At 40.5% G+C, this 24,696-nt stretch overlaps 2 protein-coding genes across 3 annotated transcripts in view; both read left to right on the top strand.

The window, feature by feature from the left end:
- LOC137136989 (muscle M-line assembly protein unc-89-like) overlaps nucleotides 1-24,696 on the top strand; it is a 296,309-nt gene that overhangs the window by 210,247 nt on the left and 61,366 nt on the right. The gene's annotated exons all lie outside the window — the stretch shown is intronic.
- On the top strand, nucleotides 14,022-23,643 carry LOC137137014 (uncharacterized). The gene is made up of 5 exons (XM_067522871.1): nucleotides 14,022-18,309; nucleotides 18,389-18,487; nucleotides 18,716-19,042; nucleotides 21,530-21,863; nucleotides 22,157-23,643. Exons 1-4 carry the CDS (start codon nucleotides 17,940-17,942, stop codon nucleotides 21,664-21,666), a joined length of 933 nt encoding a protein of 310 aa, XP_067378972.1. The 5' UTR covers nucleotides 14,022-17,939; the 3' UTR covers nucleotides 21,667-21,863; nucleotides 22,157-23,643.

Here is a 24,696-nt window from a genome sequence, read left to right as displayed (position 1 = left end):
AACTGTCCAAATAAAACCATTTCACATTAAACAAAGAGAAAACATCCTGTTGTTGATTCAATCAGCTGTTAGATCCAAAAACTTGATCTCACGAGGTCAATGTTGTTTCTGTTTGTATGACATCAGAGAAAGTCGGACAAAAATCGAGTCAGCATGTACTGTGTGTCAATCAAATCTGTGCAGAACTTCAAACTAGCCTCATATTAAACCTACTATCTCTTACTGAATATGGAAGGTTTCAAAAGTGATTAAACACATTGTGTGATGTTAGTGTATGAGCTCAGCTTGGGAGGCTCTGCCATCATTATTCATTTGGGTTCTAGAGGTTCTATTGCTGTGGACATGTGCTCCATCAGACAGAAAGAACTGTTATCCTCAATAATAAATCCAGAGTTATTTTTATTAGTTATTTTATTTATTTTTAAAGGCAAATGTGTTACAGAGGATTGATACTGAAGTACTGTGATAGTAACAGTTCATTTCTAGTGTCTTAAACACACCTCTGCTATAATCCACCCTGTGTCTTTGCATGGTTTCAGACACGCTCTTCAACTTTCTGTAAGACATCAGCAGTTTCTTCTACTGATGGAAGACCTGCTCTGGTGTCCTCACTAGAATCCAAACAAAGGTGAATGAACATGTTTGGTGACTGGTACAACTGCTAACTTAGTAACAGCTATTCAGGGTTTTTGTTTGACAGCAGTTCATGGAAATAGAGTCCATACATGTCCAAATGTCCGTATCCAGGACAAACACCAAACTAGGACAGGACATGTTTCCCACTATCACCCAGACCACTTTGTCACCAGCCTCTTTGTCTCTTGCCCTGGTGAACTGCCAGTCTGCTGTTCACAAACTTGGATTACTGCAGTCTCCAACAATTGGTCCTTCTCTCACAGTCCTCGCTCATCAGGTCGGGGGGTGGAACTGAACTCATTCTCACCTGGAACTGCACCACAGACAGCATCTTGGTCACTGCTCTGCATGTATCAGATCACTTCTTCATTCAACTCTCAGTCTTCATCCCTAGACCTTCATTCTCCCACCACACTTGGAACATTTTGCCGTAAGCTCAGGTCTCTCAACCTGGACCAGTTCTCTTCACTGGTCTCTGCAACTCTGCCCCCAACACAGGACCTCTCCACCCTCGATGCAGATGCAGCCATGGACAGCCTCTGCAATACACTTCTCATCCCTCAGCTTCACCTTCTGTGGCTCACCGGCTGGATCCTGTGTCATGGCAAAAATGACCATTAAATGATCTAAACTTCATACATCACACATTAGTTTTAGAAGCTTGCTGGGCAGAACATTCTCCACCCTCAGGCTACTGCTCCCAGCACTTTTCTCCTTTTCTGGAAACCTTTTCCCTTTTCAGCACTTTGATAAGCAGCTGTGAGCATGAAGTGACTCTGGGTCACTACAGTGTCTGATGGTCTGCTGTTAGACAATAACTGACACTTCAAGACTAAACATGGAGATGAGACAAAGTTTGAAAGTTGTCATTTGTTCATTTTCATTGTGTGGTTATAGCTTTATTCATTTTTTTAATAGTTTTTATTCTTTTTAAATTTTTTATGACAATCCTCATTAATTTTCTTACAGTTTTTTTTGTTTGTTTTTGTAATTTTTAGTAACAACTTCCTGTCAGTGTTTTAGTGTGAAGGGGAGGACTTTGAGGGGAACATGTAATATTCCACTTTCAGCTGGTACAAATGTTCTTTCTTCATAAGTAGTAACAAAATAGCCAAGAGGTGTAAAAAGTTAGAGTAAAATATTAATAACATGTGCATTTGCTGAATGTGCAGGCAACCAGGCAACTAGGGCAGTAACAGCATAGTAGCCAGTCTGCTGCTGGAGCCATCACACACTGACCTCATCTTAGTGTGAAGGCTAGTACTCTGGGTAGTACTCCATAGAGTACAGAGAGCACCAGCCATTGCTGGGCCTTCAGAGTAGTCGTGCTGCCCTTCTTAAGGCTTCTCTTTGTTTGAGCACACTGCACATTGTAGGAGCTGTTCTCTGGCTGCATTTGATAAATGGTTGTTTTAATGCTCTGGTCTTCAGGTGCAGTTCTGTGTGGAGCCAGTCCTGTCCCATGTCCTAGGCTGAAAAGCCTTTGAGGAGGACTTAATGCGAGTCTACTGTTCTGCTTATGCCGAAGTTTGGAACCAACTGTCCAGCTGAGCAATGTGTTAAATGAATGTGTATTTTTTACTTGAATGTATTATATATATATATTTATTTCTTATTATTTCTATTCTGTAAGCTGCACTTACAATACTAACAATTGTACTTCTGTTGTTTTGTAGAATCCAGGAAGGAAGTGTGGGGGGCACACCAGACCTTAGCCCCTCTTCATTGCATGTTGGTAAGACTGAGTGATAAACATACACAATACTGTAATTAACAATAATTAAAGAACAGAACCAAGTTTGCAGTGTTGTCGGTTCTTTTCAGCATGTGTGGTTGGGGTTTATTGGGGCTTAGTGTGGGGTCTTCCTGCAGTGGGCCCTTCCAGTTAGTAGGTGATTTATTTGCCTACATTTAAATGCTTAAATTGACTTAAAGAATCCAAACATTGCACGATAGCAGGATACTATTTATTCTGCCTTCACATTCAATGTATATGTTAATAAACCCATCTTCTGTGACTTTTGGACGTCTCTTGCTCTTTGAGTATGTTGTGAAATCAGAGGATATTTTACCTGGTAACCTGGGTCACATAAGCCAGAATCACACAGAGCTGGTCTAAGATTAGTAGCACGTGTCCCCTGTGGAACTATGGGAGAACCTTATTTTCCCCACATTTACTTTGGACCCTGAGCCTGGTTCTGTTGGAGGTTCCTTCTGTTAAAGATACTTTTTTCCGCTCCACTGGGGGGGGGGTCTCTATAATTCTTTAGGGTCTTGAACTTCCAATGTAAAGTGCCTTGAGATGACTTTGTTTTTATAAATGTGCTGGATTGAACTGACACCTTCAAGTAAAAAGCAAATACTTGGTAAAATGTAGAGATTCAATAATTAAAAAATGGCACAATTAATACACAACTAAATCATAGTTTAGTGACGCACACAAGAAAAATCTAAAATGCAAACTGTGTGTGTGTCTATTTAATCGGTGTCACCTCTACATTACTGTGTGTTTGTATAAAGCTGTTTGACCTGAAGCAGGTCAAAAGGCTTCAAATAAACCACCTCCTTCAGCCAAAAGTGAAACTAAAGTGTCAGTAGATTAGAACCATTGTGAACCTGCAGTTAGTTTAAGAAGAAGCTGATTTAAGGAGGATTTGTTGCAGTTTTAGCAGGAAGATGAAGATGTTTGTGGAGTTTGTGATCTTCATACACGGTAAGAGAAACTTCCTTTGTCCCACACAACTGACTTTAGTGGACTGTCTGCAGTCATCTGGAATGGAAGCACAGCCTTTGTCATCTGAAGTAACTGCAGCTCTGTGGCTGCTGATGAAGCTTCAGAAAAGAAACATACATATATCTGATCTGTGGGAAGCAACAACTGTTTTTGAAGCAGAAATGGGACAAGCTGCTGGAAACATCCAGAACATGGGGTCCACCCTGGACAGGTCTCCAGTCTGTCTCAGTGTCCACACAGACAGACACACACAGACAGACCACCATTCACTGTAGTTAAGTAGATTTTTCAGACCTCTGTACTTGAGTATTTCGTACTTTTCCTACATTTGAACACAAATCACTTTCTACTCGTTACCTCTTCAAAACAGGCTGCTTACTTGTTCTATTGTGTTTGAGGGGAAACATGGAGTGTTGTTCTTCAGCTCTGCTCGGCTGTTTCTCAGGAACAGTTCATCACACCAGCAGCTTCATACAGTGTGTTATCTCAACAGTCCAGCTGTGTCCTAACGTTAGCTCAGTAACTACAGGACCCTCCCTACATGTTTGTATGAACATAGAATGAGTTTACTCTCCACATGTAGTTCAAACCACAGGGTCAGTGGTTCGACTCCCAGTCCAAGTGTCCCTGGGTAAGACACTGAACATCACAGTTGTCCATAGTGTCTGCTGCTTAGTTGTAAGTCACTTTGGATAAAAGTGTCTGACTGTTGTCAGTAGTGTTGGTAGAAGAGAAACTGTAACACTGGTTAGTTTGTTTCCTATAGTGACTTTGTTCCAGTGTGTGTGTGTGTGTGTGTGTGTGTGTGTGTGTGTGTGTGTGTGTGTGTGTGTGTGTGTGTGTGTGTGTGCATACAGCCAGGGGGGCTTGTCCCCAACACAGCAGAATATTTTGCTTTATCAAATAAATGCTCTTAGAAATTCACTGCATAAAGACAAAGTCAGTGTTTTCCCCTGTTGGTTGTGGTTGTGGTCTCTGTGGTCTCTGACATGTGTTGATCACAAAGTTACTGACACTAAAAACTGATTTGCACATTGGAGCTGAGTTAATGCTCAGTATTTTCAGTATATACATATTTAATATCATTACAAGTGAGTTGGTCTAACAATATTAAAATGAAAATATTTATATGACATCAGGTCCAGTTACACAGAATTAGCTGATAGAAATGTACTTTTTACTTTAATCATTTTGTTACATTTCATTTATCACTTTCACCTGAGTAAAGAAGTTTAATCAGTACTTTAATTTAAAGGTATTTTTACTTCTACTTGAGTAAAGAATGTGTGTACTTTGGCCACCACTGCACACAGAAAGACCACTACAGGATATGTGGCAGGAAAAAAATCTCTGATCTCTAATTCTTTCAGTGAATAGTGGTGGATGAACATAGAAGAAGTTTCACAGCTTCTTTTTTCCTAAAGCATCTAAACATCATGTCAACTTGCTATTACACAAACTATGTGGTTATGAAAAGCAGCAGAACTATGAGCTGGTTCAGAGTAAATGAGCAGTTCTAACTATGAGCTTTATCAAAGAGGAAGGTTTTAAGCCTGGACTTAAAAGTAGGGAGGGTGTCTGCTTCCTGAATCTGAACTGGGAGCTGGTTCCACAGGAGAGGAGCTTGATAGCTAAAGGCTCTACCTCCCATTCTACCTTTGGAAATTCTGGGAACCACCAGCTTGAGGTTTTTAGGATGTCAGGGGTGGAGATTTCAAGTACCAGGAACAAATACTTACATTTTAATCATTGCCAATACTGAGTACTGTTACAACTGATTTCCTTCTAGTATGAGTTGCTGCACAGTAAATGCATGTCCATCAACTAAGCAAATCCCACAAGAACAGAAATTGTCATGGATTCCTCTGACAAATCAAAGATGGTGGTGACAGGTGTTTAATAAATGGAGCAACTTTTGCTGAAAATAACAAAAAGCAAAGGTAAAAAGAAGAACAAAGCATAGATTGAGATGAGCGTGCATGTGCGTGCGCACGCTTGTGTGTGTGAATATATTTTTCAACAACATCTGATTCATCAGTGTGAAGATTTATTGTGCAAACTGCAACAAGAGGGATAAGACGAAATATGAACAAATTTGAAACAGAAATGTCCACACTTTGAATACGTGGTGTGTGTGTGTGTGTGTGTGTGTGTGTGTGTGTGTGTGTGTGTGTGTGTTTAGTTAAGTTCTTGTCCTGCAGCATGGAAATTGCTGCTCTCTACAAATGCACCTGTTACACTTGGTGCAGATGTTAGAAGACGTCTTTTTTTAGGTCTGTGTTGGGCAGGAGGCACATGACACACATCCCTCAAAATGATTTAATGTTTGCTAGTTTTGAACAAGTGTGAAGTTCTTTAGGTGATTTATTTAAAAAACAGAAGCAAAATGTTGTTGTAGGATGATGTAATAGTTTTTGTACGTGTACATTGTTGCCACTGAGGTGTCCAGAGGGTAGTAAATGTGAGGAGGCCACAAGGGTTAAAGCACATGGATCTGCAGTTCCTCTGATCTCCACCAGATGCTGCTCTGATCAAACTGACTGTACTGAAGTGAATGAGAAACTTCTCTCTACAAAGTCAAAACCACTAATTTATTCAAACTTCTTCAGTAAAGACACTGTGTTGAACAAACATGTATTTTTGCTTTATTCCCTGGTGGAGCTGCAGATACCAGCTGTCATCAACAACTACACTGGTTTGTGTCCAATCAGAGCTGAGTCTGTCAGTGACTCATGAGGAACTAGGGAAGACAGAGCTGAGTGTGTGTGAAGACAGTAGATCAACAGGTGTGAAAATATGAGGAAAGTCAAGCTGCTCCTCTTTCCTCACAAGTGATCTGTGCAGGTGTGGACTTGATTCCAGAGTCAGTGTTTCAGTCAGTGGATGGCAATCAGACCCTACAAGGGCAACCATCATCAAAGCCATACGATGTCACTAAAGACATCTTCAGTACATAGACACATCACAAGCAAACATTACATAAAACAAGTAACTAAACTAGCCCCATTGGTTGGCTCATACAAGGACATTTCTGAAGACCTTAGAACACAAGTTGTTGATACCCACCAGGCTGAAAAGAGTTACAAGACAATTATTAAAGAGTTTGGAGTCCAGGAGTGGACTGTCAGGCAGATCGTGTACAAATGGAGACCACTCAACACCACTGTTCCCCTCCCCAGGAGTGGTCCACCAACAGAGATCACATCAAGATCAGGGGTGGAATAGTCTGGGAGGTCACAAGGAACCAGAGGGTACTGAACTATCTGGACCTGAGCACAGACCTACTACTACTTCTACCACATATAACTATTACTACTACTACTATAATAATTACTATCAGCAGTATTATTCTGCAGTGTAACTGTTTAGTTGTGTTCCCTGTGTTATTTTGTATTAAATGTGCAGTTTGTGTAAATGAATAAATGGAACCCAGGGTAACGTCTAGGAAACTAAAGGCCTCTGTTGCAGTGGTTCATATTATGTGGATGAGTCACCATCAGGAGAACAGTGAACAACAATGGTGTGTGTGGTTGAGCTGCAAGGAGCAGTGACTCCTCTCCAAAAGGACACAAATGTCCATTTAGAGAACAAGTGAATTCTTTTCAAGTAGTTTGTTCACTTTGTTTCCTTTATCTACTTTTTGGGCTTGTGACAATCTGAGCACATTGTTGGTCTGATTTATGCAGAAATACACTGCAGAAAAAAGGTTTAAGTAAAGTTTAAAAAACACTTGTTTCTGGAAAATAAGTATTTTCTTTTGAATAGGAACAATCTTGTCAAACATGTTATAAGAAAAATAATGTCATTTTAAGAATATCTGTATAATATGATGTGATCCAACTAATACTGAGCCAGATTTAACCAGTAACAAGCTACAACAATGGTCTGACTAACATCACAGCAGAGGAACAAGTGTTTTCCTTATTTGGAGAATTAAAGCAGTTCAATAAGTTTCTTTGAGGAAACTCAGTGTCTGCAGTCATTAAGTTAGAGAAGAAAACCTGCTGCTTCATATTTCACATTGTTACTATTAAGACAATACACACACAGCATAATATGAATGTCTCATGTTTATGATCTGTACACATTAACCTGGCTATAATACACTTTGACCAGCTCTGAGAGACAGAGACAGAGACAAAGAGACAGACACAGAGACAGAGAGATGGCAGAAAGTAGTTGCTGTGATGTTACAGTAGCTACAGGAAGTTGTAGTGAGACACTAACGTTACTGGAGTCTGTTTGTCTCTGTAGCTGGAAGTAACTGCTTCACTTCATATTCTGGTGGTTTTTATACTGTGTGGTTCATTTTGTTTGGTCTGATGATGGTGTTTGATGTCACAGATCAATTGGTAAATGGCCACTTATATAGTACTTTTTTCAAAGTGCTTTACAATGTTGATTCCCATTCACACTCACACCGATGGCAGTGACAAGGTGCTCACCTGATCCACCGGGAGCAAATTGAGGTTCAGTGTGTTGCCCAAGGACACTTTGACATGTAGCCAGGAGCGGGGGTCGAACCACTGATCCTGCCTTACCAACTGAGCTACAGCCACCCCTTTATTGGACCACTCCTCCCCCCAGTCATCAGTATAGTTAATGTGGTAACGTGGAAAGTAGCAAAATAGAGTGAAACTAAAAATAAAAGACAACTGGGAAAATCATTCAAACCAGAAACAAATATAAAATCTATGTCAATAAATATGCAGGAGAAAAAAGTGGTTGGTGACGTCCAAAGTAAAACATGACAGTGACAAGAGTCTCTAGAAGGGACGCTGACAGTGTGGACACATGGGGGACTAACAGGGACAAATATAATGTACAATGAAGGGAGTGAACATACAGTCAAAACCCAATTCTGTCAGAAAACAGTGTGTAGAAAAAGGACTGTGGATACAGGGAATCAAAAGGAGCCAAGTGACAAACACTGAGTGAGAACAGTCACAAATCAGAGGACAAATACAAATACATTTTCAAGTGACAGCATTTATATTAGTTTCATGTGTCTCTCTGACAGAGTGGACACCTGATCTGTAATAATTCAACTCTTTTCTCTTTTGGAAGCCTGAAGACTAAGGACAGTGGGTCAGGATCCACTTTCCCTAGTTACATATGAATCATCTCTTTATCCAGTTTTTATCAAGATGTAAACGAAGTTTGATCCTTCACATTTGTTTGTTTCTCTTCTCTGATTGGATGAAGTTCAGGTCTGTGATTGACATCAGAACAAAGTGATTCTGTGGAAACTGCTCAGCCTGTTTCTTCACATTCCAACAGCTGCTTCTCTGGAAACAGGTGAAAGTGAAAGGAAAGTTTTCTCTGAGTGTCAGTAGATTATCAGGAGGAGGACAGAGACAACTGCTGTGGACTGATGTCCTGAAGCTGTTTGTGAAGATGAAGATGTTTGTGTTGTTTGTGATCCTCATACACGGTAAGATCACCTTCCTCCCTCTGATCTGACTGATCCAACGTCTTTAATCTTGATTCGATTCCTCCTGAACTGATCCATGTGTTTGTTCAATTCAATTCAATTCAACTTTATTTATATAGCGCCAATTTACAACAAAGTCATCTCAAGGCACTTTACAGAATAAAGTCCAGACTACACAAGTATGTAGAAGCAACCCAACAATTCCCCCTGGAGCAAGCCATAGGCAACAGTGGAGAGGAAAAACTCCCTTTAATGGGAGAAACCTCCAGCAGAACCAGGCTCAGGGTGGGCGGCCATCTGCCTTGACCGGTTGGGGTGAGTGGAAAGTGGAGAAAGAAAAGAAAAGAGCAACGAAAAGCAACAACGAAAAGCAACAACAAAACAACAAAAAAGCAACAACAAAACAACAAAAAGCAATAACAAAAAGCAACAACAAAACAGCAACAACAAAGCATCGTGCAGGTTGTAGGATATAGAATTAATGGTATACAGTAGTGACAAGTAAATGTATAGAGAAAAGCTAGTTCAGGTTGAGTGAGCAGTTTAACTATAAGCTTTATCAAAAAGGAAGGTTTTAAGCCTAGTCTTAAAAGTAGAGAGGGTGTCTGCTCCCCGAATTTGGATTGGAAGCTGGTTCCACAGGAGAGGAGCTTGATAGCTAAAGGCTCTGCCTCCCATTCTACTTTTGCAAACTCTGGGAACCACAAGTAGGCCTGTATTTTGGGATCGAAGTGGTCTAATCGGGCGATACAGAACTATGAGATCTTTTAAATATGATGGAGCTTGACCATTAAGAGCTTTGTATGTAAGGAGGAGGGTTTTGAACTCTATTCTAGATTTTATGGGAAGCCAATGAAGAGAAGCTAGTGAAGGTGAAATATGATCTCTCTTTCCTAATCCAGTCAGCACTCTTGCTGCAGCATTTTGGATTAATTGAAGGCTTTTTAGGGAGTTATTAGGACACCCCAGAAGTAGGGAATTACAGTAGTCCAACCTAGAAGTAACAAATGCATGGACCAGTTTTTCGGCATCACTTTGAGACAGGATGCTTCTAATTTTAGCAATGTTCCGTAGGTGGAAGAAGGCTGTTCTAGAGATTTGTCTTATATGTGACGTAAATGCCAAATCCTGGTCAAAAATAACTCCAAGGTTCCTCACCGCAGTACTGGAGGCCAAAGTTATGTCATCTAAAGTAACTATATTGTTAGACAGCATATTTCTCATGTTTTTAGGCCCAAAGAGGATGATTTCAGTTTTGTCTGAATTTAGAAGTAGGAAATTGTAGGACATCCAGGTCTTTATGTCTTTTAGACATGCTTCAAGTTTGACTAATTGGTTAGTATCTTCTGGTTTCACAGATAAATAGAGCTGGGTATCATCTGCATAGCAGTGGAAGTTTATGGAATGTTTCCTAATAATTTTGCCTAAAGGTGACATGTACAGATTAAAAAGTATTGGTCCTAACACAGAGCCCTGTGGAACTCCATAGCTAACTTTGGTGCATAAAGAAGAGTCATCATTAACATGAACAAGTTGGAATCTGTCTGACAGATAAGATTTAAACCAATGTAATGTGGTTCCTTTAATCCCAAATCCATGTTCTAGTCTCTGTAATAAAATGTTGTGGTCAATGGTGTCAAATGCGGCACTAAGGTCTAGTAAGACGAGTACGGACACAAGTCCATTATCTGAAGCGAGGAGAAGATCATTGGAGACTTTTACCAGTGCTGTTTCTGTACTGTGATGAGTTCTGAATCCTGACTGAAAGTCTTCATACAAATTATTCCTGTAAAGGTGATCACATAATTGTTTTGCAACTACTTTTTCCAGGATTTTAGAGATAAACGGGAGATTTGATATTGGTCTGTAGTTGGCTAAATCACCTGGATCAAGACAGGGTTTTTTAAGTAATGGTTTGATTACAGCAACTTTATAAGCCTTTGGTACATAGCCAGTTTCTAAAGATAGGTTAATCAAATCTAATATGAAAGTGTCTATTAAAGGTAGAACATCTTTAAGCAATTTGGTTGGAACAGGGTCTAAAAGACATGTTGTTAGTTTTGAGGAGGCGATAGTTGAACTTAGCTCAGTGAGATCTATGGGTGAAAAACAGTCTAAGATGGATTGGGGCCTTATTGAGGATTCTAGAGCTGTTGTACATGAAGATCTATCTGTAATATTTGTAGGGAGGATCTGGTGAACCTTTTCCCTAATGGCTGCAATTTTATCAGTAAAGAAAGTCATAAAGTCATTGCTGCTCAAAGTTAAGGGAAAACTAGGCTCAACAGAACTATGGCTCTTAGTCAGCCTGGCTACAGTGCTGAACAGAAACCGGGGGTTGTTCTTGTTTTCCTCTATTAGTGCGGAATAATATGCTGTTCTGACATCACGGAGAGCTTTTTTGTACACTTTTAAACTGTTTTTCCAGGCTAACCGGGATTCTTCTAAATTAGTGGAACCACTTCCTCTCTAATTTTCGTGACGCCTGCTTTAAGCTGTGCATTTGTGAATTGTACCATGGAGGTCGGCTCCTCTGATTCACTGCCTTTTTTTTCAGAGGGGCAACTGTATCTAGTATCATACGCAATGAGGCTGCAGAATCGTCAACTAAGTAATCAATTTGTACAGGAGTAAGATGGCTACTCACCATAGTATTGACACATGGTGGTGAAAAAGATGAAGAAATAATTTCTTTAAATGTATTCACAGCATTTTCAGATAAACATCTGCTGTAGTGGAATTTTTTCCTAACTGCTGTATAGTCCGTTATTGTAAATTCAAATGTTATTAGAAAATGGTCAGACAAAAGAGAGTTATGAGGAAATACTATTAAATTATCAGTTTCAATGCCATATGTAAGTACAAGGTCTAATGTGTGACTAAAACAGTGAGTGGGTTTATTTACATTTTGGGAAAAACCAATTGAATCTAATAATGAATTAAACACAGTGCTCAGGCAGTTACTGTCAGCATCTACATGGATGTTAAAGTCACCCACTATAATGACTTTATCTGTACTAAGCACTAAATCAGATAGAAAATCAGAAAATTCAATCAAAAACTCTGAATAAGGGACTGGAGGACGGTACACGATAACAAATAATAGTGGTTTTTGAGTTTTCCAGTTTGCGTGTGAAAGGCTAAGAGTAAGACTCTCAAATGAGTTATAACTATGTTTAGGTCTAGGAATTATTGATAAGCTAGAGTGAAATATTGCTGCTACTCCTCCACCTCGGCCTGTGCATCTAGGAACATGATCATTAATATGACTCATTTAAACTGACATATTCTTCCTGCTGCAACCAAGTTTCAGTGAGACAAAGTAAATCAATTTGATGATCATTTATTAAGTCATTTACTAACAGAGATTTAGAAGAGAGAGATCTAATATTTAATAATCCACATTTAATAGTTTTGGGTTTTGGTTCAGTATGAGCATTAGTCTTAACTTGTATTAGATTTTTATGATTAACTCCTTGTGTTCATTGTTGGTTTAAAAAGTTTAATTGGTCGTGGAGCAGACATAGTCTCTATGGGGCAAATAGCAGTGTGGTTAAGATCATAACATTCAGCAAAATAATAATATTCCCTGTGTGAAAAATTAGAGTCCATAACAGCTGCATTTTGTCTGCTGGTAACGTCAGATTCTATAAATATCTCGGACTGTTTATACCTGTGGATGTTGTCGGGTGTTGGAGCGGAGGATGCAGGACAGGTGAGCACATCAGAGCCACAGGTGTTTTCAATGGTCAGTCAGTCTCCGGAGACTGAGACGCTGTGGACAATGTTCTCAGTCAACATCCGTGATCCCAGAAAGTTCGGGTGCAGTCCATCTTGCTTGAAGTACTGAGGACGATCCCAGAAAAGATTGAAATTGTCTACGTAGAAGAGTCCGTGTGCGGAGACTTGTGGTTGAAGCCATGTGTGCAGGCTGAGGAGTCTGGAGAACCAGCCAACACCGCGACCCAGCGTGGGAATTGGGCCGGAAATGAAGAACCGTCTGTCGTGGAAATTCTCCAGTGAGTTGAAAAATGACACGAAGTCACGTTTCAGCAACTCAGACTGTTGGCGTTTGGTGTCATTTGTGCCAACGTGTATCACTACTTTTGTTGCTGTAGGATGTCTTTCAATCAGGTTTGGAATTTTCTCCGCTATGTCAGTGACTGTGGCTCCAGGAAAGCAAAACGTTTTAGCTGATTTTAAGCGGACTTCTCTAACGATGGAGTCGCCAATAATTAGCATGGTCGGACCGGGAGGACGGTGCGGTGGAGAGGTGCGCCGAGGAGGAGCATGTGGATTCCTCTCTGGAGGCATGGTGTTGGTGGTGGTGGCACGTCTGGTCTGGCGAGGCCCCGGCAGCAGGCCCCGACCGCGCTGCCCGCGGGAGGTGGAGCCGTGTGGTATCTCACGAGGCAGGGAGTCACAGGGAACCGCCGCCGGGGAAGTCGGACTTTCCAGCTCTTCAAGAACAGTAAAACTGTTCTCCATCTGGACCGGGGAAGGTGGTCCAATGGATTGGTTGACAAGATTAGCTGCAGCAGGTGTCGTCCGATGTCTCCTTTTAGCCGTAATCCAGGCCTCCTGTGTCAGCGGCGAGGAGCAGGCCCGTGTCGGGACAGGCCGTTGGTCATCCGACAGGGCCAGAAGGCCGCGGGTTGGCATCGCTATTCCAGCAGTAGCAACAGGGCCAGACCACGGCAGCGTGTCATCGGTGTCCTGGGTCACTGAACAAACAGCTGGGTGGATAGAAACTGTTTGTTCCATGTAGCTCGAGGTATTAAGAGCTGCGAGGTGCTTCGCTTGTGTGGCGGCAACGTTGGAAAACCCCAAGATAAGTTCATTTTTTTTTCTTAGTTCGTTTTCCAAAAGTGTGATGGTTTCTTGCAACTGCGTGAAAACGTGTACACAGTTTGAACAGACCGACATTTCGAAAATCTGTACATGAGATTCCACTACACAGCAGGTAGCAGACACACTAACAGAAATGTGACGTGGCTCCTTGAGCAGCAGCCTCATCACATCGTTAGACGCCACGTTTTTTTTTTTTTTTTTTTTTTTTTTTTTTTTTTTTTTTTTTGTTGGATGTGTCAGACTGTCCTCAGTTGTCTTCTTCAGGATTCTGTCCCTGTAGCTTCTTCATCTTCTCACAGCTTGTGTTCCCAGCAGTAACAATGATCCTTTGCTGTGGTCTTTTTGCTGACAGCAGCATCAGATGTGGATGGAAATGTTGGGCTTCATTCAGACAAATGTTGAGTTTCCAGGCTGCTCACACTGCAGAGGACACATTCACTTTGTCCCAGTCCTTCAACACCTGTCCAACCACAACACCTTCACATCACTTCTTACAAGATTGAAACAAACCAAATCAAAGCTTTGATTTCTTCTCCTCACTGAGAGAAACACATCAAGTGTCTCCACGTCTCCATCAGTCCTGTCTTTTCTCTGAGTATTAGTCCTCCTGCTGAAGACTTGATGGACAGATGGAAGGAAAAGATCAAGTCAAGTGGCTTTTATTATCATTTCTACTATACACAGTGGTACACAGTACACAGTAGAAACGAGATAACGTTCCTCCAAGAACCAAGGTGCTACAAACAACACAAGCTATAATAAAGTGCATGGAGTGCAAAAGATGTGAGGATAGAAGAGTTCAGCAGCAGTGAAACATGATATGAAGTTATTACACAGAAATTGGATAATATATTGACTTTATGTTAGAAAGATGCTAAATAGATTTTTTTGGTGTCAAACCAAAACATGTGTATCATCCAAAATGAGATTACAAATGTTCTTAGTTACACATAGACACACAAGATAAACATTACAACATCCTCTATTTCATTTATCAACAAACTTTCATTATAAAGAGCTTTTCGCTTTTCTCCCAGGCTTCCTGCAAATATCTAATTTAAATGTTTTATATGTAAATTAAGTCTGTGCATCATTCATATTCAAAAACCTATTTGTGTTTTAATGAAAGAACAAAGTTTTATGTGGTTATTAATAAAAAGTAATTTTCAAAAATGGTAAGAACACAATAAAACAAATTGAAAATAAATAAACATTTAGGTAAAACAGATAAAGACAATGAAGAATAAAACAGTAGAAAAACTACTGTAGGACAGTTTTTGTCCTTTAAACATAGGACAGCGCCCTGAGTTCAGAAACTTCTTCCCCTCTAGTTGATTTATGAAACCTCCTCTTTTAAATGTCAGTTTTAATGTTGCAGTTAAAGGTTTTATTTCACCTCATTCAGCTTGTTATGAGTTATTACTGGTTCACCAATATTAAACACAAACATACAACTATGATCCAAAATATAATGATTAAATTGGGAAAATAAAGAATCAAAAGTAGTGTTTCTTAAAGAAATCTTCTAGCCAGCTCTCCCCACAGATTCTCGTTGAGGACATTCAAATGAATTGCAAAAGAACCATTAAACTTCAATTCAAGCAGGAATTAATTAGTGAAAATTAAATAGAAATAATAAAACAAACCCTGTTTCAGGCCTGAACGACGCTTGGAAACATGGTGGCCACAAATATTGAGGCCCTTTCACTTAAACAAGCAGAAATAAAAGTCAGTCAGTCAGTGTCTGAGCGCAGACATGACGTCTTAATTTCCCAATAACTTACAACAAGTGATGTTGGGGATCTGGTAGCTCAATGAGTAGAGCATTGGCTTCAGATGCAAGGGGCTGCAGCCACCCTGGTGCCAGTCCCAAGCCCGGTTGTGGCAGGAAGGGAAAAAAACAACTAATGCCAAATCGACGTTGCACTGTGGTGACCCCTGAAGGGACAAGACAAAAGCCGCTGACAAAGGGAACAACATTGGTTGTACTCAACATAAGAACATGCACACGGTTCATTTCAACCAAACTACTTAAAGCAGAATAAAATAAATCATCTGTAAAAACCAAAACACAAAAAATGAACAGAATAGACCTGCATACATTTAACGTAACAGAAAGGGCTACTTATACATTTTAAATGAACTAGTGAACTATATTTAGTAGCATGGTCATTCTAGGGGCTACACTACAAAAGAGAATAAAAGATAAAATAAATTTTGTGTTAATAAATGTAATTGATTACACCTGGAGATACAGTTCAACAACGGTGAAAGAACAAAACGAGTCGACTTTAGTCTTTTACTTGCACAAGGGGAGCCCGGCGGGGTCTTAGTGACTTAACACTTCACCCGAACTCAGCCAACTCCACCGGGCTCTTCCTTGTCCACACTATTTATTGGAAAACAGAGATCAAAGCAGATACAGTTCAATGCAGAAAAACAACTCCTTATAAGTAATAGGCCAATGAAAAATGAAATTATCACATAATGATAATATAGCGTTGCATTGTTTCCTTGACCCCTGGTCAACAGACTTTAAAGGTAAACTACAAAGGCAACTATCAAAGCTACACGGTGTCACTAATGACATCATCAGTGCATAGACACATCATAAACATACATTACATTACATTTAATGTTGGAAACAATTAACAAACCCTAACATGAATATTGCACATACAATATTTGAATCAAATCCAGGCTAAAAGCTGCTTCACCAAAAACTCTTTGTCCTTCACTTTGGAACAACTCAAAGACTGGAGTCAGAGGATCTGAGAGCACAGACTGGTTCATACACTGGAAGCATGTCAGACAAGTCGGCTGGTGTAAGACCATGAAGAGCTTTAACAACAAGGAGGAGAATTTTAAAATCAGTACAGAAGCTGACAGGCAGCCAGTGTAAGGACTTTAAAACAGGTGTAATGTGTTCTCTCCTTCTGGTTCCTGTCAGGACTCTGAATCAACTGTAACTGGTTTATGAGGTATTTGGGTCGACCAGAGAGGAGACAGCATTACAATAGTCCAGTCTGCTGGATTTAAGAGCCTGCATTAGTCTCTGTGTCACTCAGACAGAGAAATGGAGACTGAAACATTTCTAACTTGTTGGTTGTGTTAAGAAAATTGCTAGTTGTGTAAAAACTAGTTTTCTTCAAAATGGGATATTGGAAATAGGTCTGTAGCTACTGGGTGTGGATGGATCTGAGCTGCTTTTTTAAAAACAGCTTGAACAAGTGCACTTTTAAGAGCTGCAGGGAAAAGTTGGTAACAATAGTTAAAACCTCATCAGACATTTTTAAAAAGGAGGTGGGAATTGGGTGAAGAGCACAGGTGGAAGACTTCAGTTTAGATAAAACCTTCAACCAGAACAAAACTGTCCAGTGTGTCTTCACATTGTCCACATGTCTCTGTAATGGGACTGTGTGCTTGGCTGATGTCAGACCTGATGGTGGCTGTTTTCTTTTGGAAGTCGTCTGCAAAGTCCTCAGATTTAAAACCATCTGTGGTTCATATGGTTTTTGATTGGGTTTAAAATGTTCTCAGTTGTTTAAAAAGCAAAAACACACCAACATAGATATTTCATACTTTGACCACTGATGCTCTCAAAGCTCCACCTGCTGATTCAGCAGGAAACATAACATTCACATTTTCATCAATATAAAAACCTAAATATTGATATGAATCTGCAAACTTCAGGTTATGTGATCCAACCTTAAACTGATAAATGTTATAGATGAAGAGGAAGTCGTGAACTGAATTATTTCAGTTTATTTTTGCCAATAAACAAACTTCATTTTTACACCATTCATCAACATGTGAACATAGATGTTGTCTCTGTTTCAGGTTGAGGAATATTGAAGGTTCACAAAGCAACAATCTCATTTCTAGTTTCTCTGGCTCAGTAAAAATGTTCTGGACATACAGCAGTTACATTTTAGTCCATCAGAATATGTCACATCCCACTGAGACCTGTGTCAACTCACTGATACTTTAAAAATACTTTGATATGTTTTCACCACCTACAATGAACAAACATACACATTCATGTGTTAATGTGAAATACAAAGTGTGATATGTTATTTAAAAATCCCACTGAAAACCTCTAACCAGTGAGAACCAGGATCCTGAGTTGGTTCTGGTGTTTGTCAGTGTTGTTGGTGTTAAACTGTGGTGATGTGGTTTCAAAGCAGCCTGATCAGCTGCAGCGTCCAATCACAAACAGGACCAGGTTGGTTTCTGACTCACCTGAGGACGGACGAGGAATGAGACATGAAATAAGCTGCTGAGATGGACCCTCTCTGTCTGTGTGTCCTCACAGTTTCCCAGCATGTCTCAGCTGTGGACATGTATGAGGGGGACCAGTTTGTCCTGCTGCACTGTCAGTTTCCAGCTTTTGCACTAGACACAGTGGTGTGGAGCCGCTCTGATCTCAGTCCTTCAACCGTCCACCAGCGTCAGCAGGAAGGTGATGAACTTAAAAACCAGAACCAGCTTTACAGCGGCCGAACATCAATGATGCCTGATGCTCTGGAAACTGGAGACCTCAGTCTGAATGTGACACAACTGCAACTGTCTGACAGTGGAACCTACACCTGCTCCGTCAGAGATGGATTTGGACGACAACAGAGAGTGACAGACGTCCAGCTGCAGGTCAAAGGTCAGTGACAGGTCAGAGGTCAGTGCTGTAGATACAGGTCAGAGGTAAGAGGTCATGTTGTTCTTCATGTTCTCCACAGAACGATTTCCATCCTGGGCCAAAGTTCTCCTGGTTCTCCTGGTTCTTCTGATTGTTGCTGGGGGTCTTTTAGTACATTTCCGTCAGTATTTCATGTCAGGTATGTCTCTACTACTACATTACCCATAATGCTGATGGTTCACATCTTTACTCTTGTTGCTCCTTGACTGTTGAGACAGACTGAGAGTGAGGAACAAATCAGAACCAAACTGAGAATCAGTCACAATAAGTAGTTCCTGAGTGTCTTCATGGGACAGTAAGGTCCTGTTACCATCAGAACTGCTGCTGCTGTCTGTCCACATGATGCTGTGCTTTGTTGTCCTCTCAGTCTACCAGGTGGAGGTGGATTCAGGGGTGGAGTCTGTCCAGCTGCCCTGCAAAACCACAGTTCGTCTGCCTGTAGACGCCAAAGTGCAGTGGAAGAACAGTAAAGACAAGATGATACATGTGTATCAGAACGGCTCTGACCAGCCTGAAGAACAGGACGAGTTTTACAAAGGACGAACAGAGATGAAGAGAAACCTGCTGAAACCTGGAGACCTCAGTCTGACCCTGAAATACCCCACAGATGAAGAAAGAGGAGCCTGCAGCTGCACCGTCTACAGCAGGGAGGGAAACATCCTGATGAAGAAAGATGTGAAGCTCCAGGTCAAAGGTCAGTTTAAAGTCTTTATGCTAAGCTAACTGTTGTTAATCTTTATACTAAGAGAAACTGCAGTATTACTGTTAGTATGTTTCTATGAATGTATTTTACTTTATTTCATGTTCTCTAATCTCAAATCAAGACACTTGTCTCTGCTCAGTGTGAATGTCTCTGCTCTGCTGTCACACTGGTCAATGAGTCTGTGTCCCAGAAAGCTTCCACAGCACCTGTCCACATTAAGATGGAGCAGACTTCTACTACTAACAAATCTATTCAAACCAGTTCCACACTGGAGCTTGAACTGCAACAATACAGGAAATAAAAACAGCTGCACATCAACATCTATTTCTGTTCTTTCCTGGATCAGAAACACATTTTATATCACAGTCCACAACAAACTAAGTCCAGTCACCAAATGATGATCAATGATCAGATAACTGACCATAGATGGATTGTGAGACAATGGACAAGGTCCTCGAGTCTTTCTTCAAATAAGAGTCAGACCCACACTGTATGTGGACAAAGACTCTTTGTGCTTGTTCTCTTGTCATTTGGTTTTAGTCAGACTCCTTATGTCCTTTGTGGCTGTTTGATGTCTATTTTTACACCTTTAGCATCTTTTTGTGCTCGTTGAATAGACTTGATTATTATTATTTCTGATGAAACCACAGCAGAAAACAAAGCCATGGACCATAACATTACAACAATAGGGAAACTCAGACAAGTGTCCTGTTGTCTTCTGTCCACCTGTTAGACTGGTTGGACTGGACTGGAGCTGTGGTCCTGAATCCACTCTGCTCTGCTCCTCCTCTCTGTTGTCTGCACAGTTACTGCTGCTACATCAACACTTTGAAGCATTTGGATGTTTCTGGAGTCAAACTTCTTCTTCACCTTCATCTTTTTAAACCTTTGTTACTGATGTAAAGTGAGTCAGTATCAGTCCACTGCTGATACAAACACACACATCAGGGTCAGAGGGTGGACAGAGCTGCACTTAGTTCTGGAGGAGACAGACTGAGATGATAGTCCCACAGAACCACAGTGGACATGAATCAGGGACATGCAGGCTTTCATTCCCACAAACACAGTCACTTATCACTGATTGGCTGAAATAAATCTTTTTGGTGGATGATACGAGCAGAGAGCTAAAGAGAATTCACTAAAGATCATTTCCTCAGATTTGTTGATTATTCTGCTGAGACTGTTCTCTAACATGAGCCTAATAGATGTGTCCACAGGGGGATTTAGAACCATGTCCAAACACTTTGGTTTAAAAAAGCAAACGTCAGCCTGAGAGAGAAACAGTTACTGACCTCAGTGAGCTCATAGTTACTGCAGCTCTGAAGTGACCTGAGTGAAAATCTACCAGTCAAAACATTTCCAGAAGAATTTATTAACATTTGATGTTTGGAGATGGAGGATGGAGTTGCTATGGTAACAGCTTCTAGCTGCTGTTGTTGATCCACACAGTGAAATGTTTGTGACACAGCTCGTCATCAGTCTGTGTCTGACAGACAAAGACAAAGACAAAGTCAATCCAGCCCCAGGTTCTAAAGAGGCCAAACAGAAGACCAGGTCCTGTCTGTTTCAGAGAGCAACATTTCAGATCCAGATCAGCTGGAAGAACAAAGATCAGTCTGAGAGTCTGAAAGCATCAATATTTCTGATGATGATTTCTTGAATCATCAGGTCAATATCATGGCAGTTATTGGACATGAAGTCCTGCTCTTTGGACCGATCAGTTCTCTACAGTCCACAGAGATCAGACATGAAAACATCACATCCATCACAAATATTGATCTCAACAACATTTCAGATTCACTGGGGATCAATCAAAAGAGGAAGTGACCAAAGAAGAAGACAGGAGCTCATTTCCATGTAGCAACACAAACTGATATCAATAAGTTGATTGATGAGCAATCAGAGTGTGACAGTATTGATCAGGAAGAAGCTGAAAGCAGAAAGAAAAGCAGCTTTAATAGTTTGTATCAGTGAAAATCTTCCAGTTGTGTTGAAGAATGTGAAGAAAACACGGCTGATAGTCGACTGAGTTCCTGTTGCTGCAGAAGAAAAACAGAAAAGAAAAGTTGATGAAAGTCCAGTTGAAGTTTGGAGAAGAAGTGAAAGAGAAGAAATCCCCAGACAACTTTACAAGTTCTTTCACCATCACATGAGGGAATTTCTCTTCTTCCACTTCCTGTACTGACTCTGATCCTCATCTGTTGATCCATCACTGGATCAATGATTGGCTCCATCTTTGCACAGAGACACAGTCACAGATGATTGTCTGAGATGAGACATTACTGTGAAGCAGCACATGGACAAAACATCCCAACAGCATCAAGACTCTGATCAAAAGCTGCTTTTAGTTTCTAGATTTCTGTCCCCTGTTACCTTCTGCTCTGATCTGGTTCTGTCCTTCAGCTTTCTCTGCAACGGTGTCCTCTAAACTGCTGCTGCTGTCTGTCCAGCTGATGTTGTGGTTTGTTGTCCTCTCAGACTGTCAGGTGGAGGTGGAGGAGGGAGTGGAGTCTGTCCAGCTGCCCTTCAGGACCATTGGTGACCTGCCTGAGGACGCTACAGTGGAGTGGGGAAAAAAAAGAAGGCACACGATGGGTGACGGCCCACACATATGAGAACGGCTCTGACCAACCTGACAGTCAACGGAAAAGTTATAGAGGCCGAACAGAGATAAAGAAAGACCTGCTGAAGACTGGAGACCTCAGTCTGACCCTGAAACACCCCACAGTCAGAGACACAGGAACATACAGATGCGACGTCATTTGTGACGTCACTGTGCTGAGAAGAAAAACTGTGTTGCTCAAAGTCAAAGGTCAGTTTTCACTGTGTTATCTGTGTTTGGTTTTGTTTTTTTGCCTCTTCTCTTCTGTGTTAAGTTCCACATATTAATATGTGTTCTGGTCTCATGTATGTGTGAATGCAATGTTTGCATTAAGTTCTGCTGCTCAAATAACTTCCCACAGGAAGTAAAAGCTCTTATTCTGAAGAGACTGGAAAGGAAATGTGAATGTTGTTGTTGTCATCAATGAAGTCTTTAGTAGTTTCAAAGTGTTTTTGTTGAGTAACACGCTGTTTCTGTCTGACTGTCTTCTGTCTCCTCTGCAGAGAGAATTCAGGACAAAGATGAGACAGTGGACATCAGGAACAGAAGCAACTCCACAGATCCAACTCCTCTGATGGCTGATCAATCAGATTGATCAGTCTGTTGATCAATCTTTGATTATTGATTTGATCTGACTTTGGATCAGAGACAAAATGGAAGTGAAGGAGCTGATGGATGTAGACACTTTGTCTTCTTGACAGCGTCTTCTCTGACTCTCACTGATGAAGACAGGAGGACACTTTGTCTTCTTCTTCTTGAGTCTGACTCCTCCTGACTCTCTCACACTCACTATCGATCAGTGATGATCAGTGATGTCACATGTCAACCTGTCTGTGGTGAGGAAGAAGAAGATGAAGAGGAAGTGACAGTGAACAGCCTCAGTAAGAGCAGGAGACATAAGGTCCAATGATTAAAGTCCTGTTTGTTTGGGTAAAGTTTGTGTAATTAGTACTTTAACTTGAGTAAAATATTTGAAGTGATACTTGTAGTAGAGTGTTTTTAAGGTAAATACTTGTGTACTTCTACAACCTCTGTAAGTATTTTATAAATTAATTAATCAATCAATAATTTAATTAAGCACAATTCATACAAAAGAAGATCTCAGAGTATTTTACAGGTATAAAATTACAATAAAAGTCAAAAACAATGGAGGGACATGAAGAAATGTTTAATACAATGACAAGTTAAAAACAACCATTTAATTACAAGCTGAGGTATAAAGACAGTACTGAGGTTCCTGTTTGATGTCTGCTGGTGGACTAAAGAACTGGATGCTGTTGATAACATGAAGGTACAAGTTTAGTCCAGATTTGTGCCACATGAGCCTCATAAATACAGTTTCTGCAGAAATCTGCTTCAGTTTAATTCATGGACAGATTTAAGGAGAGAACCACTTCAAAATGGAGAATCATCAACATTCTGTGGTTCAGACCTGGACCAGATGAGTCCAAAAATGCATTGTGCAGAGAATCTAAAGAACAAACAATAAATGTTGATGCTGATTCCAGGTGGAGCAGAGCTTGTCTGTTTATACACTTGTCATGTTTCCTCCCACGGTGGAGCTGAAGCCTTTTCATTAGCTCCAGATGCCATCGTTTATTCCTCTTCCTCTGTCATCAGTGTATGACATCAAAGTTTATTCCTTTTTCCTGTCACTGTTACTTCCAAACCCCCACAGGATTCAAATAAAACATGTATTTGTGCAGCTTGTATTCTTCTTTCAGTCTTTACACATGTGGACGTGGTTTTTTCTACTGTTACTTTAGCAGTGAGCTCCTCCTCACAGCAGACCACCCTCCCACATGTTCATGTTACTGTTAGTTGATGACATGACTCCCATTAGAAACTCAACAACCCTGTAATCTTCATCAGTCTGACACACACACAACAGATACACACATGTACTGATTCATAACTTGTTGTCAGAATTTATTCTATTGACTAATTGACTCTTTAATTAGCAGCAATAAAAAAACATGTTTTAACCAAATATTTGTCGGTTTATTTCACATTAGTGCTGTGAATTACAAATAAACTTTTTACATAAATATTTCACCTTTCAATCACTGTCTACCTTCTTTTTCAGATTCTTCACTGGTTAGCACTGAAAGCTCTTATTCTGAAGAGTTCAATGGTTCGATTCCCGGGCTGGACAGGACCTTTCTATGTGGAGTTTGCATGGTCTTCCCATGTTTGCATAGGTTTCCTCCGAGTGCTCCAGAGTACGTGTTAGGGACCAGGTCAGGTTGGCTCATAGTGGCAGCGCACTCAGGACTAACCCTCCAATTGAGCATGTGATGCAGGTTTGTTGTACGTAGAATGACAAATAAAGCACTTTACCTTTAACTTAGAAATACTCTATTACCAGTGAACGCTACAAACCTGACACCTTAGCAACAGTAACTAAGGGGGTGAGACTTAACAAAGATTTCAAAAGTTTCTGCAAAGCTACAAGAAAACTGTTACAAAATGGCGGCTACACTCAGAGTGGTGCTGCAGGATTTCATGAAGCAGGAACAGAACAAGACCAGAATGAAGGAGAACAACAGTTTGGGCTAATTGTTTTCTTTTCAACAACTAATAGACCAACTGTTTGTAGGTTTGTTGGTTGTCTTTGTCTTTCAGTTTCCCCTGTGTTTTTATTGGTCTGATCAGCCATTACAGCACCTTCTCATTCCCAAGACCTCAAAATGCATCACTTTGTCCAGTTCTCTGGCGTCACATGCTGATGCTCTGTGTCAGTCAAGTACAGTGGAAACCCCGGTACTTTGAAGTAATGACGTGGTACATGAAGTGAAAAGTCATCATAGGGAGGAGGATGGAGTGGTTGGCTGGTACAACACAAAACACAGGAGTTTACCCCAGAAGACCAGGGTTCAAGTCCAGAGTGAGATGTTGTGCGATATAATGATGATTGTTACATACTTAAGAAAGTTGTGACTGCAAATTAGTTTTTATGGATTTTATCTTTAAACTTATCTTGACCCTGAAGTTTTTATGCTTCAACCTTATGCAGTTGTGTGTGTTTGTGTGTAAAATCTTT

This window comes from Channa argus, chromosome 12 (assembly GCF_033026475.1).
Source record: "Channa argus isolate prfri chromosome 12, Channa argus male v1.0, whole genome shotgun sequence".
In the NCBI taxonomy this organism is placed as follows: Eukaryota; Metazoa; Chordata; class Actinopteri; order Anabantiformes; family Channidae; genus Channa; species Channa argus.
Note: the sequence above shows the minus strand (reverse complement) of the source record. Positions and strands in the feature narration are given on the sequence as shown.